The following is an 18,085-nucleotide window of genomic DNA, read 5'->3' on the forward strand; positions in this document are numbered from 1 at the left end:
CCAGGACCTAGAAATGCTTCTTTACAAAGCCTCTCGATACATGGCCCCATTCATTCTTTCCTTTACACGGATTAGTCGTCTCAGTACCTTTGCAGATAAACAGCCCCAAAGCATGTTTCACAGTACTGTAGGTATGGTGTTCTTTGGATGCAACTCAGCATTCTTTTCTCTCCAAATATGACCAAAAACCAAAGTTAAGTTTTTACTAAAAAGTTCTATTTTGGTTTCATCTGGTAGCGACATACAGCTCCAATCATATCAAGTGTGCTGATGACACGACCGTGGTGGGTCTCATCAGCAAGAACGACGAGTCAATGTACAGAGAGGAAGTGCAGAGGCTAACGGACTGGTGTAAAGACAACAACCTGTCTCTGAACGTCGATAAGACAAAAGAGATGGTTGTTGACTTCAGGAGGACGATCACTCCCTGCTCAGTTTGGCAGCTCTTCTGTGGAGATCGTCAAGAGCACAAAATTCCTGCGTGTCTACCTGGAGGAGAACCTCACCTGGTCCCTTAACACCAGCTCTCTGCACAAGAAAGCCCAGCAACGTCTTTTCTTCCTGAGAAGGCTGAGGAAGGCCCAGCTTCCACCACCAATCCTTACCACCTTCTATAGAAGAACTATCGAGAGCGTCCTGAGCGGCTGCATCACTGTCTGGTTTGGGAATTGTGCCATATCAGACCGCAAGACCCTACAGCGGATAGTGAGGACAGCTCTTTTGCACAATATTTGTTATTTGCACAAAAAACTCTTTTCTGCTGCTATCTACAGGTAAATGTTTACTGTTTCTCATTGCACTACCGCAAATTACTACCACAGAGCACTAAAACATATTATGTTGTTATGTTGTCACTTTTGTCTGCACATTTGCACGTGCATTTTGTTGTCTGTCTTTTTCAGAATAGGACTTTAGATAGGATAGTTTCTGTTATTCATAATGTTAATCTGGTTTGTCTCTTCTTAGTTAGTTAGCCAGTCAGATTTGTTAATTTATGTTGTAACTTTATGTTGTATGTAGCACCTTGGTCCTGGAGGAACATTGTTTCGTTTCATTATGCACTAACTGTATATGGTTGAAATGACAATAAAATCCTACTTGACATGACTTGACCATATGACATTCTCCCAGTCCTCTTCTGGATCATCCAAATGCCATCTAGCAAACTTCAGATGGGCCTGGACATGTACTGGCTTAAGCAGGGGAACACGTCTGGCACTGCTGGATTTGCGTCCCTGATGGCGCAGTGTGTTATATACACATATACATACACACACAATAAAATAATGTTTCAAAAGCACTGTCTTTTGAATTGAAGTGTGGGGAACATATTTTCCTGGCGATCAGGAAAATCAGTTTCCCCCTCCCTACTGGCTGTGAAAGTATCAGGGATGTCTAAAACTGACTCAGAGATATGTTTGCCCGTAGCAAAGATAAAATAGTGATCAGACTGGTTTAAAAAAAACACTGTCTTTCAAATTAAATATGGGAAACATATTTTCCTGAATCATTAGGAAAATCGGTTTCCCCCTCCCTACTAGCTGTGGAAGTATCATGGATGTCTAAAATTGCCTCAAAGACATGTATACATGGGGCACAGGTAACACAATATGCACAAAATGTTTAAAAAACACTGTCTTTCAATTTAGGTATGGGAAACGTATTTTCCTGGGCATCAGGAAAATCGGTTTCCCTCTTTCTACTGGCTGTGGAAGTATCAGGGATGTCTGAAGTTGCCTCAGACACATGTGTCCATGGGGCAAAGGTAGCACAGTGCACAGAATGTTGTAAAAAAAACACTGTCTTTTAAATTAAAGTATGGGAAACCTATTTTCCTGGGCATCAGAAAAATCGGTTTCATCCCTCCTACTGGCTGTGGAATTATTAGGGATGTCTGAAATTGCCTCAGAGACATGTGTACATGGGGCACAGGTAAGACAATGCACAAAATGTTTAAAAAAAAACACTGTCTTTCAACTGAAGTATGGGAAACATATTTTCCTGATCATCAGAAAAATATGTTTCCCCCTCCCTACTAGCTGTGGAAGTATCATGGATGCCTGAAATTGTCTCAGGGACATGTGTGCCCGTAGCAAAGATAAAATATTGATCAGAATGGTTTAAAAAAACACTGTCTTTTAAATTAAAGTATGGAAAATGTATTTTCCTGGGCATCAGGAAAATCGGTTTCCCCCCCTCCTCCTGGCTGTGGAAGTATCTGAGATGTTAGATAATGGTTTTTAAAAACACTATTTTTAACAAGAGACTCCTGGAAATCAATTCACCCAGTTAACATTTGTAATAAACTTCAAGTTTTCATATTTTGCGAAATTAAAGAAAAATAACCAATTCAGATACATTATTTAATGTAAAAATGCTATTATAATATGTGCTGTGCCAATTATGTATGTCTGTTTTATCATGGTATATCATGGATTTCAGGATATCATGTTTCCCGGTCATATGCGGGTGCTAAAATAGATAGATAGATAAATAGATAGATAGTGAATAAGATGAATAACTATGTGTGTAGTGTCCTATAATTCCTGTACCTGTGTGTTTGATATGTAACCTGATGGTTTAATAGAACTGGATTTTTGAGTGGGTTAAAAAGAGAGTATTGTGGTTATCACAAATAGACACTCTACCCTTGTGTTACATGCTATAATAAATTACAAAGTATAACCTTAAATATATTCAGAATAAATCATATTCATCACATCTATCATCACACAGCTAATGTACGTTTAATAAAACTAGTCGTGATGTCAGTACTTGCCCAGCAAACCAGTCTTTTGCAGCGGCTTAAAACGTCTGAATTATCTTCAAGTATACAAAAAAAGCGAAAAGACACTTGATTATTTTGCATAAGTTATCTGTTTAATCCACAAAGTTCGTAAAAACACTTAAAAGCAGGAGAAAATTCTCGTTCGCCTTCTCAGCGTTAGGTAGCGACGTTAGGTAGAGTGACGTCATGATTTGAATCTGCCGGGGAAACATAGGGAAACTGGAAACATAGGGAATTTCCCGGAACACCGGCCTCCAGTTTTCCAAATTGTAGCGGGGATTCGCTAACAGAGTCCGGCGAAAGCAGTTCGCCTACTGCGCTCGTTAGGGACCGTCTGCAAATTACTGTCCGACTAAAATACGGATAATATTCATATTATAAACATATTGTGGCGTGGGCGGGGCGGCGGCTGACGACCAGCATGCCTTGCGGGAATGTGATGGGGAAAGGTGTTTGGGTAAGTGGCTTCGGCCCTGTTGTGTTTGAGGGGGTGTGTGACGTGTGAAATGTGCTCCAGTTCAGGCTGACGCTGAATTGGATGTAGGCTCCTGAGTGAAGGTGCTGCTCATGCCATACCTGCTGTGTGCTAAATAAAGTACTTCCAGCCATTGCATTGGGCAGCAAATAAGCTCACTCGTCTCTCCAGCATTCTTTCCGGCATAAAAACGCTACAATATTTAAAATAAATAAATGATCTATTGCCTCAAAGACTATTCTACAATGTGTGTCCACCTGTCCTGCAAAGAGCACAAACTTTTTATGTCAGTATTATCACTTTTCTTATTGATTAATAATTAATATGTAATAAATCAGCATTTTACTTCAATACCTTCCACGTTATGTGACCTATCGCCTTAAAATCCATTCTAAAATGTGTGTCCACTTGTCCTGCAGAGGGCACAACCTTTTTTTGTCAATAATATCACTTTTTATTTTTTATTAATATTTATAATTAAAAATTCTGCATTTTACTTCAATACCTTCCAGGTCATGTGGCCTATTGCCTTAAAATCCATTCTAAAATGTGTGTCCACTTGTTCTGGAGAGGGCACAACCTTTTTTTGGCAATATCATCACTTTTAATTTTTATTAATAATTAATATTCAATAATTCTGAATTTTACTTTAATACCTTCCAGGTCATGTAACTTATTGCCTCAAAATCTATTCTAAAATGTGTGTCCACATGTCCTTCAGAGGGCACAAACTTTTTTTGTCAATATTATCACTTTGCATATTTATTAATAACTAATATTCAACAATTCTGCATTTTACCTCAATACCTTTCAGGTCATGTGACCCATTGACTCAAAATCTATTCTAAAATGTGTGTCCACCTGTCCTGCAGAGGGCACAAACTTTTTTTGTCAATATTATCACTTTTCATTTTTATTAATATTCAATAATTCAGCATTTAACTTCAATACCTTTCTGGTCATGTGACCTATTGACTCAAAATCTATTCTAAAATGTGTGTCCACCTGTCATGCAGAGGTACTGCCAGATATTAGTTATTGTAAATATTATCTAAGTATTATTTTGATCATGAAAAAGATTTAGATTTAATTTTTTGGGAAGGTTAGGTCTAAAATCCCGATCTGGCAACCCTGTGTTTAATCACATGACTCTTATGTCCCCCCGCGACGTTCCGCTAGCTAGCTAATGGCTCATTTGTTGTTGTTTTTCTTTTCCGCGTTAATGAGCACAGCCCTATGATGGATAGCTGAGGATTTTATATGACATTTTCTCATCTCAGGTGATATGTCAGGTTAGTATTTACTGCTTTATTGTCTATTATTGTGCTGATTTAATGAATAATGGCGAATAACACGCATGCTCGTTCATCTTCCTATTAGGTTTCACCCCTGATCTAACTAACTAACTAACTAACACAGTGCTGAGTCAGGTCCTTTATAATAGTCGATTATATATATGGATCTGGTTTATCTGTGGATGTTATCATATGATCATTTGATCACTTGGGTGTCCGGTGTCCAGGAACAGTGCTGAAGATCAGTGTGCTAGTCAGTGCTGGAAGGTTAACTTGAGTGCTGCTTAAATGATTAAAATCGACAGCTAGTAATAGTTAGTTTTTTAGTTAGCTTAAATGTTGTATTACTTTAAATAAGGCAAGATCTTGTAGATAGTAACACGATCATTTAATCTTGTATTTCATGCTGTGTATCTAACTAGCCATGTGCATTAGGTATTGATCAAGGCCTCAAAAAAGTTAAGTTAGCTCACCAACATCAGGCGTCATTACTGTACTGTATGTAGTGACTGCACACAACCTCATCTTTATCCATCATTTAACTTCTCTAATCCTCCTAACCCTGGGCTTTAGGTGGTTTTTAGATCTCCTACAGCAGAGCGAGGGTTCAAAAGGACAATAATTCACATGATTCACATTCAGAGGTGTGTCAAGGAAAATGATTGCCACCCAGATCTCGGTTTGATAGTGAAAACACGTCTGATGATCAGGAAATGTGTTAGATCAGGTAGACCCCTGTACATGTTACATACACTCCAGATCTACAGAGCCACAGTTAACCTCAGCATTACAACCTATATGCACATAAAGACTGATAAGCTTGTACAGTGTATTTAATAACCCCCTGATAGGTTTCCATTAGTATGCCTCTAGGAAACTTAGAGATGTCCTTTATTAACTGAATCAGGGGGGAAAAAACTGAGCATTACTAGGCATTCAATATGCATTTGTCCTTTTTTTTTTCAGACCAATCACAACAACTTGGTACACTGTATTCTTACAGTTATACTTTAACTTCTTTGTCACTGTAACTGTGCACGAGACTATATCAAGTCTTTCAAGATGGAATAGGTGTGTTAGATTAGAAAACCTGAAGCAGGGTATTAGGGATGCATCAGTACCATTTCTTTGAAGACTAAGCACATGCTTTTGGTAACTGTGAACACGTACATCGATCAGCTGTAACATTAACCATTACACCATTAGGTGAATTGAATAACATTAATCCCCAACTATACACAAGCAAACTTGTGGGAAAGGCCGTCCCATCTGTTCCAATCCAAGAGAAAAGCTACTGAAGCACAACATCTCCCAAAAAGTCAATACTGACTGTCATGATAGAAAGGCACCAGAACACCCAGTGCCTCACAGTCTGTCACACACAGGGCTCAGCAGGCGAAAAGTTGCTGATCCGGCCTTTGAACTTCCCAGATCCGAATTCGATCGAGCATCCATGAGATGTACTGGACAAACATCCCAGACTCATCGATGACCCAACCCACAGCACTCAAAGGATCTGCTAATAACATCTCAGTGCCAGCCACTACAGCACTCCGCCAGCAAGGGGCAGAGCTGCCTAAAACCTGAGTAGTTTTAATGTTAATCGTTTTAAAATTATGGCTGATCAGCATCTGACACTGATGCACACTGATACTAAATAGAATATTGTGTTAAACAGGCAGGCCATCATAAAATTTATTTAGTTAATGTTTACGATATTATGGTTTATAACATAAGTGCACTGAGCAGAATCAGAGGTTTCTGTGAAAAAAGAAAAAAAAAGGGCCGTGAGCAAAGGAAGAAATCATGCTCCGTGCTCGCAGAGTTGAAGTGCTCTTACATGCAAAAGTCACTGGGTTGTACATGAATAGCTTTAGGGAATGCGGTTCATGGCACCTTAATCTAAGAGTGGCCTCCATCAAAGTTGAGGTTGCATCAGTTAACTCCTATTGTATGGAGAAGCTGTAGTTCCTATTCTGGGGCAGAGCTTGCAGTCTGCTCTGCCATGCTTTGATAATTAACTGTGAAAAATATGTCCAGATTGCTGTCATTTCAAGCCATCTGTTTATCAGGGCAGCAGTATACGGTACGCTAGAATTACATCACACTGCATCACATGGTCATGGAGCAAAGCAGAACCGATAGCAGACACATTCCTGACACCGGTTTTCTTATTAATGGATCCCTGGTACGTTGTCTGTCCTTCTTTATAAAAATGGCAGGACTAAACGGTTATCTGTCTCAGCTTGGAATCAAATCACTTGAGCTGAATGAAAAAATGAACTAGATAGAGAAGTTACTGTAAATGATAACAGGAAGTAATTTATCATGCTGACTTTCTGCAAAGTTTCATTGCATGTAACTGCTGACTTGCATTATATGTAACTATAAATAGTTAAAATATGTTAATAAAATAGCTTGAGGAATTAACCTCTTTAAAAAAAATCTTATCACACCACCTTGTTGATTATTTTTCTATGAAAGCACATTCCGTTATGTTTTAATCCTTTATTAATTAAACATGGATAATTGCATATTGCATTAATATGCACTCTTTTTAGAGTTGCATACGTTTTCCTTGATGTTCAATACACAAACCGCGATGACAGCTGATCAATTAGCAGCAGCTCTTCTACTTTTCCCACCTCTCTCCTCAGTTTATTCTGCTTCTTGCTGTTCTGCAGGTGAAATCCAGCGCCATGTCTGTGGATGGCTCCCGGACGTCAGTGTTTACCTTCCAGTCATCTGTACACAGTATGCATGTCCTCCGCTGCCTGGATGAGCAGAGACAGAAGGACATCTTGTGTGATGTGACGGTAGAAGTGGAGAGCAGGAGCTTTCGAGCTCACTGCTCGGTACTGGCTTGCTGCAGCGCCTATTTTTACACCAGACTCCTAAACCGCACGGGATGGAACTCGGTCATCACTCTGCCTGAGGAAGTAATCATTTGCATTAGTAATTACACATGCAGCTTGATAACTAAATATGATATAGCTTATGATAAGCTCCCTGAACAAAAAATTAGTCATATGTCTTGGTTATATAAAGTAGCAGCTCATGTCTAAGTATAGTTCCTGTCAGCTTTCATCTCCACGGATACAGATGCAGCTTTTTTTTTTTTTTAACATGTCCCTTAATTATTTTTTTTTGCGGGAATTTTGGTACATATATGGCATTTATGCATCCTTTAGCTATCATCCTGGACATTTAGTTTTGTGTACTGCTTAGAAGTAAAGCTCAAAAGTTAACCTTAGAGTAGCCAACAACAAACAATATGGTTTTATGCTAAATTACCTTCACCCTGTTGTGCAGCCTATGAATATTACATGTAAAAGTGATGTTAATGGTGGATAACACTCATGTTTAAAAACCTAAGTGTGTTTAGATTTACACAATCTACATTTTTGAATGTATGTTCCATTCCCAGGTCACAGTAGAGGGCTTTGTGCCTTTGCTCCAGTTTGCCTACACTGCAAAACTTAACTTCACCAAAGAAAACATCCTGGAAATTCACAGATGTGCTGAGCTGCTGGGATTTCACAATCTCGACAAAGCGTGCTTTGAGTTCCTCATTCCCAAGTTCTCTGATGGCAGCGAAACTACTCAGGACGCCAAGAGGAAGAGCAAAAACAGCAACAAGAGCAAAAACAGCCATGAAAATTCGCCAGCTGGCAGCGAAGACTGTGATAGTACTGACAAGCAATGCATTAATACTGAAGTAGATGGCGTAGCTGTGGATTCTGAGGCTCAGGCGGTACAGAACACATCACCTGGAGATCCGGACTGTCCTAATGAAAGGCATTCTGTCACCTCCGATAAAAATATTTTAGGTTTAGCTTCAGTCTCATTCCAGTCTGATACTGACCACCAAACAGAACTGTGTTTACAGAACTGCGGGCCACAGCTGGCGCTGTCTTCGTCCGTGCCTACTGGTGGAGTTTGTCCCTTTCTTTCAATGCCATGTAGCAGTGAAAGTGACAATGTGCATCCTGTCACAGCTGGCTGTGATAGTGGCATTTTGAATAGACTGGCAATGGATGATGTTCAAGGTGATTGTCTAAACATGCCAAACGTTGCTGAGGGCCAAATTGAGCAGCCTGTAAGGGATTTAGAGCCAACGTCGGACTGCAGCCAGTTATGTCCCCTGTCCTCCAGGGAAACAAGTGAAGTCTTGGACAGCATTGCGTCAGTAAGCAACTTGGAGAGCATCGAGAGCATCAATACAGACACTTTTCACCCCCCTGAGCAAATGTTCCCCAACCCAGCAAATAGCAACGGCTCCACAGAGAGAAGCACAGTGGAGAGGGAGGTGGCTGAGCATCTGGCGAAAGGGTTCTGGCCTGACATGACCTCCTCTTTGACAGAGCCTCCAGAGAGCATGGAGCAGGCAGCTGCTGGACACGGCGCTGACTTCCACTGGCTCAAACATCTGGATTTAGGTGCTGCACCTGACGACTGCCCTTTCCTGAGGGACCTGAACTCCAAGGATGACCCGTCCTCATTGGATAACAGTCCATCCAGAGAAACAAGCAGAGAGAGTCCCCTTGTGTCTCCTGTAACCTCTGGTGACAATTCTGACTGCGAGCACGAGGCGGACTCTGTAGTTAGCAGTGAGCAAGCATGTGAGGTGAGCTGGATGATTGACATTGTAGAGGAAAAGGAAATCACATGTACAGCAGTACAACTTTGTCCAGTTGTGAATGTTGAGGGCAGGTTTTAACAAAATGAAGCAACAAAAAGTATTGGGTTGGTGTTCATTAGAGGTTAACTTAATTAGCATTAACGGCAAATAAATATATTTAAGGTGGAGTTTATAGTACTTAATGGATCTGATTTATTAAACTCATTGAACCAGTTACAACTGTGTAAGAGGATATTGTTTTATGCAGCAGTGTTTACCCACAGACCATAATCTTACAAGCTAATTTGTTTGACCTTTGGGATTTTGACAAACTTTGACAGGTTAAGATGCTTTTAAAATCATTAAGAATATGACAGAGATATCAAAGATCTCTACAATCCAAGTCTTGGAACACAGACGGGTGGTGTTGTTGTTTTTTCTATAATATTATATGAATCATAAAAGAGAATGGACTAAAAAAATAGACATTGAGGTTTTAAGATGTAACCTAAACAAATACATTCCAAAAGAAAATTAAGTACAAGAAAATGAAATTAATTAGTATTGCCTTAGAGTATTTACTGGTTTACGTCAATGAAGAGTTGATCAAATGCAAGGTCCAAAAGTCTTGCCAAAGAAAACAGTAAACTAGCCAAACCTAAATGCCAATATTAACACAGTTTGAGATATGATGCCAGGAGGTAAGGAAACGAAAAAAGAAAAGAGCTGGCTTTCTCCTGCTACACTTTTCTCCTTATACTGTACACATCTCCAGCTGCTGGTGACCAGTCAACCAATCACATTCCTCTGCAGTTATCTGTCCATATCAGACTAGTCCGTTATTCAGCTGTTTGGGATGGCAGGAGAACATGGCATGTTTCTCAATCGCAAATTTATATGTGCTCATAAATGCTGGCATTTATAATAAGAATAAAGGTGTAATGCGCATTGATTATTAGTGTTTACTACATGCAGCTCTCTTCTCTACCTCGTCAGGTGGACTTGCCGTTCCCCGTTGAACAGATCTCGACCATGAGCAGGCGAGCTTTCCTGCAGCTCCTGAAAGAGCAGCGGCTCACGCCAGAACAGTTGGAATTTGTGCAGGATGTTCGTCGGCGAAGCAAAAACCGCATGGCTGCTCAGCGAAGCAGGAAGAGAAAACTGGACTGCATCTACAAGCTTGAGGGAGACATTAAGAAACTGGTAGGTCTTATGGATTGTCTGCTAAACACTTTTCACTGCATTTAAAGTCAAGATGGATTTTTGTATTTTTTTATTTAAGAGCTGATAAATGAACAATCTGATTACAGCTAATCTAGCAACATTAAACTTTATTCAAACTGATTAATGGCTGTTAACTCCAGGGACATGTCCTAAGCAATACCGTATTCACTGCAGGGTTACTACATATGGATTTTTGCCATTTTATATGTGATTCCTGAATTTTGGAGCACTGTTTAAATCCCACAATGTACTGGAACATGCCTGAGGGATGCAGGGCACATGCAATGCACTTTGCAGAAATAGGATGGAAAGGCTCTTCCACACTTGGTTCTTTCTTTCTCATCCGCCAGCTCAGATTTGACATGTAATCCTTTTGGAAGTGACCACATGGTGGGTGGAATGTGACTGCTTTCACAGAGCTGCTTACAGTGTATTTTTGGTCACAGTAAGGCACATCCAAAGTAAAAAAAAGAAAAAATGTTTTTAACTTTTCAGAAAAGCACAGAGTGACGTCAAGTGCTTTGTCTCCTGACCAGTCAGGTTGCAAGTTGGGAAGTAGGCGAGAAACACAAACATGTAGTCTGGTTATGGAGTGAATATAAGAAGATTTATGATGGGTACAATGAAAAATATTTAATATTTCCATGTTGCAATATAACTAAAAATACCAAATTAGCTATTTTTGAAACATTCATCTTTACACATTGTGAAATTCTGCTTTAACTGTACATGCATGCATTCAATCTGGTTTCACAAGCGGCTCATCTTCTCTGCTCCAAAGCTACAGCCGAGACAGTCAGCCTCCTCACTGCCAAAGTTAAATTAACGTTTATTTAATCTTTATTAGGGATGCACCGAAATTTCGGCCGCCGAAAATTTTCGGCCGAAATTGCATTATCGGTTTCGGCCGAAACGTAAGAAAGCGCCGAAAATAAAAGCCGAAATTGTCCCCACGCCTCTCCCATCCTCCCGTCTCGTTCGCGCTGTCATTATGCATCAAACACGGAGTATGTCGGCGGTTTGGAAGCACTTCAAAGTTTCAGATGAGGACAGCAAAGTTGCAATATGCAACATTTTTTAATACAAACAAAAAGAAAATATTTTAAACATGTTTTTTAATGAAGCCATTTTCGGTTTCGGTATCGGTTTTCGGCCAAGTGCATCCAAAAATTTCGGTTTCGTTTTCGGCCCAGAATTTTCATTTCGGTGCATCCCTAATCTTTATTACTCACAATAATAAATGTCAAATATAAATGCAATCCTGCTAGCACGCTAAGAGAGTTAGACTGTAGTAGCTAGGACAGATTTGAGCATTGTTGTAGTCTGTGTTGTATAACCCACTTTCCTCAGATCAGCACAAACGATGCTCTTGCCAGCACATTTTGTGTTTGAACAAAAAGCCTGTGTGAAAGCAGAATAAGATGACAGTTTGGACATAGAGCAGGTCTAAATGAGTCACAAACATTAATCCTATTTCTTGTAGTACCATCCAGAAGCCAAGTGGCAGCAAGTGAAATCTAACATCTTGAATAAAAGTTTCCTGCCCCAGTGTCAGCTAAACTAGTAACATAATCATCCAATTAATCAACAATAAAAATCATAAGTTTAGGTAAGCTTAAGAATCTGAGTGACTTTGACCAGATTGCCTTTTGGATAGACGACTAGATTGGAGCATCTTCTCCAATGCATTTCTTGTGAGATGTTCATGGTGTGCATTGGTTAGTTTCTATGAAAAATGATTGACCACTGCTGAAACAGTGACAGGGTCATAGGAACCCAAGGGCCTGAAATTTGGTCTGATCCTACTATAGCACACATGACACATGAAAGTGAATACTGGCTGTCATAGAAAGGTATCAGAGAACACAGTGCACCATGGATTGTTACAGTTTCTAACAGTTTTTACACAACCAAACTGAGCATCTGTAGGATGTTGTGCTCAAATGAAGAAGGCTTGCATGGGAGCATGGTTGTTGGATTTGCATGTTCAGACTTAAAAGCAATAGTGACCCTCTTGTATGCATGCCATGTGGAAAAAATAGCTTGTGAAATTAACTTTTGTGTGTGTGTGTGTGTGTGTGTGTGTGTGTGTTAAACAGAAGGTTCAGAAGGAGAAGTTGCTGCAAGAACAAACACAGCTAAAGCAGAGTGTGGAGGACTTACAGCAGTCTCTCTCAGGTCTGTGTGACAGTGTGTGTACTAAATCCTCAATGCAGCCGGAGCAGCTGCACGTCTTAGCCAGGTATCTGTCCCCAAACTCGCCCAGTTCGGTGCTCCTCACACCCACTGCCTCGCCAAACCTGCCCTCCCTCGAGGCCTGGAGCATTGAGACAACTCAGCCTGATGGCACTCAAGCTAATGCAACAATTAATGATTGTAGTAGTAGTAGTAACAATAATAATAATAATAATAATTTAGGCACCATTTTGAAGCCCAATGAGTATTCACAAACGTAATTGAGTCATACAAGCAGTTCTAAACAAGCAAATACAATACAAGACACAGGCACACACACATACCCGCACACACAAAGCTGGATTACAAACTGTTGTAAGTAACCTTAATGGTAATAATTTTCACAATGTGATTAAATAGATTTTTATTCATTGTAAATAAAATAAAATGGATCATGATGAAAAGCAGGTTCAAAAGCAGCTGTACAAGGTTAACGATTTCTCTTGTTGTAAGAATTTAGAACCTAACTGTCAGTTTCTTTGTCCTTAACAAAACAACAGTGAACAAGAAAAATATAATAAAATCTTTTATAACAGGGCTCATCAGTTTGTGAACTGTGGATATGAACGGATCAAACCAAGCCCTGAAAAAGACGAAAAAAATCGTCCATTAGTGCTGGTTTGATAAATATAAACCGTCACAGTTTCTGTATCAGATTCTCTGCTGTGGATTATTTTTACATAATAACACATGCATTTATGAAAATCATTACATTAAAAAAAGGAAGTAGTTTTCCCGGATTTGCATTATATTTTATTTTTATCAATTTCTTTGACCTGATTAGGGAAGTGACAGTGATGAAAACTGTGTATACAGACAAATACACAAATACCCTCTTGATCTATTTTATTTATAGCCCTAATGGTTAATTAATGAAAGGTTATTATTGTAACCTTGTATTCATCTTGGTTGCTTATCTGCGCCTTTGTAATTTAGCAATTCTAGTTGAAGCCCCTGTCATATAAAGAAAACACTCTTGTGTGTGAGAGAATAGCACTGGCAGCATCATTTTATATGAATTGCCTTTCTTGCTATTGTGTGCAGTAATGGGAAAATCTTTGTGCTCATCGCATCTTCGTTTTTTTTTTAAGAATTGTTTAGATTTTTCTCATGTATCCTCACAGCTGTGCATACTTTTATGCTAAAGCAGCTATTATACAGCAGAGGAATCATAGTAACTAAAACAAATGTTACTGTTTGTTTAATCAAGTTAACCAGGATAAGACAGATATTGTGGAGGTGAATGTCAACTTCGGCTTAAGCCACATGTGTTCACTGGCAGATACACACGGCAAATAATAACAGAGGTGTTATTACATAATAACACGTAGAAAGATGAGAAAATCACTAAATAACACATTTATTAATGTGAGAACATTAGTAGCTAGTTTTATGTTTACTTTCATGACTCTTTTGCTTGTATTTGATTGAGTAAATAACTCACTTACAGTATTCTACACCACAGAGTAACCTCTTTGGGAGCTTGGTTTGGAGAGCAACTTCAAACTCTGCCCCAAAAATCCTAATCCTAAAGGGTAGCTGGAAATGCATAAAATCTGAGCATAATGAACTGAGCATAGCTTCCAGAGTGTATACAGTATAGTCTTTATCAAAACTTCCATGTGCATGTCAAGATTCAAAAAGAAAGATTAATTGAAATCCCACATATTCAGTAAGTTGCTTTCTGTGGCAGAACATTGTTTTATATGAATTGCCTTTCATGTGCAATAATAAGACAATCTGTCACTATTAATAAGAGATAAACATAACATTAATCTCATCCTAACAAGAATAGTTGATCTTTTTTCCCTTTAACCGAAAAGAAGGATTCTGTAATGATCACTGCCGCTGTATTAAATTAACCCATAATGTAAATTTAAACCAGTATGTCCTAGTCCTCTAGTGGTCCAACCTGTAATCTTCACTCAGGAGTAAACATTTTAGTCATTTAATTCTGACTATAATTTTCTTAACTTTTTTGTTTTTTTTAATGAATAAATGTATAGAACTAAATTTGCACTGTTACTAAACATTTCATATGAAATTTTAGCATGGCTTAATAACCGATATTTGTATTATTCCTATTGCAAGATGTGCATGAGCCAAATATTCTGAGGTAAGGATTCTTAATTATCTAAGAATCTGCTTTATAATTTCGAAATCTTTAAAGTTTTATTTAGCACATTCACTTTATGCACTTTGTTACACTGTACAGTTACTACATTGCTTTTAATTCTGCTTGATTTTTGATAATCATAATGTAATGCATCCATTTGAATGTAGCACAATAGTCTTAGCACTAAAACCATAATATTGTTACTACATACAGTATAGTGCACATTTGTGCATTGTGCATATTAACAGAAAGATTGGTTACAGGTACTAAAGTAACTGCCATGTATGATTATGTGCATATAAGGGAACAGTTTGTAAATGGCTTGTAATCAATAAAACAAACCTGTAAAACACATTTTTTTCTGATGGGTTCTTGGGTTACAATGTTGGTGTAAAAAAGCAGCCCCATGTGGAGTAATTTGGGAATTAATGAGTAAATTGGATGAGATGCCAGTTGATCACAGAACTCTGAACACACATTAGAATTCATTCTCACCTAGGGACCAATCCTCCCACTGACATGTGGGTTTTGGGAAATGGGAGAGAAACTTTACATATACGGGAACTCGAACCCAAAAGTAATATTATTTGTAAATATTAACATTTGTGTAAATCATGGTGTCATTTCCACAGTGTGGAATTGCCAAAACATATGCCATGCCTCTACATTTGGCATTTTTAATTTGGCAAGGTATCTCTTTTTTTTCTGCTTTAGAAATTGCCTTGGAGAAGTTTAAAGAAGCATAGAAATAAAAGACACAAAAATATTTTAGACACAGTTATGTCCATTTGGAAACTGTCACTAATTGCATCAGGTGAGTATTTATTCAGGATTGTTGCAGAATGTTGAATGAATATTTTAAATAATACAAGAAACTTGCGATACAGTATAGAAAGTTGAGTTTTCATATTTATAAATTAATATTTTGTTGCTTCCAAAATACTAAAATAAAAAGTGTATAAAAAGATTTGGCTTATCAGCAGCTAATTTTGTCTTCATAGTGTGGTGGCCTAAAGAACTGAGACAACGGTGAAATTCATTGTTTTAACGACATGGTCATTTAAAAAAAAACACAAGCAAGATAATAGGAAGTTATTTGTTATTTGATGTAATAGAATAGCTATACAACAATTAGAATTTAGTATGAAGTCATTTGTCAAAACCTGCTGGATCTTGAACACAGAAATGTTGGACCACTAAAAAGTATGAACATGTACAGCACTCAATACTTCAGTTGAGGCTCCCTTTTCATGGGTTAAAATGTTACAATGTGGCATGGAATGAAGACAATCAGTCTGTGGCACTGCTGAGGTGTTATGGAAGCACAGGTTGCTCTGATAGCGGCCTTTAGATCGTCTGTGTTGTTGGGTCTGGTGTCTCACATCCTCCTCTTTACGATACCACATACTGTAGATTCTTTTTATGTTTTGCAAGTTTGCTGGCCAATCGAGCACAGGTATTAGTAATTTTGGCAGTGTGGGCAAGGGCCAAATCCTGTTGGAAAATGAAATCAGCTTCTCCATAAAGCAGAGGAAAGCATGAAGCGCTAGTGAAGTTGGCTGCACTGACATTGGACCCAATAAAACACAGTGGACGAACACGACATGGCTCCCTAAACCACCACTGACTGTGCAAACTTTACACTGGACCTCAAGCAATTTGGATTTTGTGTCTTTTTTTCTTTTCCTCCAGACTCTGGGACCTTGATTTCCAAATAAAATGCAAAAATACTTTCATTTGAAAGGAGACTTTGGCAGTCCAGTCCTTTTTGTCTTGACATGTAAGATGCCTCTAACATGTCCTGGATACATCTGGGCGAGGTCGCACTTACTCTAGTGCTTATCCCTGTTGCTTGTGCAGCTTTTTATACCACATTTTTTTCTTCCATTCAATTTTTCGTTAATGTGCTTGGATACAGCACTCTGTGAACAACCAGCTTCTTTAGCAATGACCTTTTGTGTCTTACCCTTTATGTGCAGGGTGCCTGTGATCATGAAGTTTAGCAGTCTTTCCCATGATTGTGTTAGCCTACTGAACTAGACTGAGAGTCTATTTAAAGGTTCAGGAAACCTTAATCAGGAATTAATTAGCTGATTTAGTGTGTGACACCATGAGTCTCCAACATTGAACTTCTTCATAATATTCGTACCTACTGTAGATACTGAATTTTGGGTTTTCATTAGCTGTAAGGGATACTAATAAAGTAAAAAATACTAACAAAAAAACCCCACTTAAAATATATAATGAAATAAATAAACTTTTTAATTATATTATAATTTATTGTATGTAATTTGTTCCATATTTTGTGTATATTTTGCAAAATACAAGTAAAATGTCATATGACCATTAGGTTTTTAATTTTACATGAATATGTGTTGAGATATTTTGGAAATTACATTACAAATTCTCTACATCCCTGTTAAAAATAAAAAATGCAGTTCTTGTGATATCAGATCCACTTTTAATGTGTATGAAGTGAAAATCAAATAAAAATCACTCTTCTTCTGGAGTCTTTCTTTTGTTGATTTGGATTTGTGCCTTGAGTCATTGGGCCGTCATGCTGGAAGAGGTATTAACTTCAGCTGTTTAAAAAATGTCCCATTTTTACACATGGTGTTTAGTTATTATATGTATGTTTTGACAAAATTTCGGAAGGCTTGGATTTTTTTTCTAGCCATCAGAGAAACATAGAGTGACCAGTATTAGTAAGATACTTATGCAGGTCTAAACAGTGGAAATCTGTACTTTAAACATAAGAATGCTTTGTAAGTTCTTAGCAAATCATAGCTATATCAGTTGGATAAAAACTAGATGTCAAGGAAATCTTACATACGGTCAACAATTTTTTTTTTTTTCTGCACTATGCACATTTTTTTTTTTTTTTTTTACTTTTTGTCCTTAAAGTGTTCTGTTGTGTTTTTCTTGAATTGTATTGGTTGCTAGATCACATTAAAGGTAGATAAAGCCATATGATCATTTTGATTAAAAAAAAAAAAAAATCTTAAGACATTTGATATCCACTGTACACTGAACAGCCATAATTTGAAGCCATAAACAGTTAACATTAACAAAACCTAGGTTTTAGGTTCCTCATTTGCCACTTTTAGGGGTATCCTGTGTTTTGTCTGGCACACTCAGGATGGGCCTCTGTAAATTGGGCTTGTTTGTCTGGCACAATCAATGGAGGCTTGATCGAATTGGGGTCTGGGGATTTTGGAGGCCGAATCAACAACCTCAAACCTTTTGTGAGTTTGTGCTTCATTGGCTTTTTTATGGGATCAGGGCAGGCAGGCTGACCTTTGGGCCACATGGGTATAGAGGGGTCGTGGGT

General features: G+C 38.3%; 2 protein-coding genes across 2 annotated transcripts in view; one reads left to right on the plus strand and one right to left on the minus strand.

Annotated features, from left to right (window-relative positions):
- Window positions 1–5,119, minus strand: part of LOC128533594 (TRPM8 channel-associated factor homolog) — a 44,441-nt gene extending 39,322 nt beyond the window's left edge. The window contains exon 1 of the mRNA XM_053507882.1: window positions 5,032–5,119. The gene's annotated coding sequence lies outside the window, so the exon portion shown is untranslated. The remainder of the gene's footprint in view (window positions 1–5,031) is intronic.
- On the plus strand, window positions 4,405–15,106 carry LOC128533595 (transcription regulator protein BACH1-like). The gene is made up of 5 exons (XM_053507883.1): window positions 4,405–4,555; window positions 7,243–7,497; window positions 7,986–9,185; window positions 10,176–10,382; window positions 12,503–15,106. The coding sequence occupies exons 2-5, from the start codon at window positions 7,258–7,260 to the stop codon at window positions 12,857–12,859; spliced, it is 2,004 nt and encodes a 667-aa protein (XP_053363858.1). The 5' UTR covers window positions 4,405–4,555; window positions 7,243–7,257; the 3' UTR covers window positions 12,860–15,106.
- Window positions 15,107–18,085: the final 2,979 nt, after the last annotated feature.

Source organism: Clarias gariepinus, chromosome 11, assembly GCF_024256425.1.
Source record: "Clarias gariepinus isolate MV-2021 ecotype Netherlands chromosome 11, CGAR_prim_01v2, whole genome shotgun sequence".
In the NCBI taxonomy this organism is placed as follows: Eukaryota; Metazoa; Chordata; class Actinopteri; order Siluriformes; family Clariidae; genus Clarias; species Clarias gariepinus.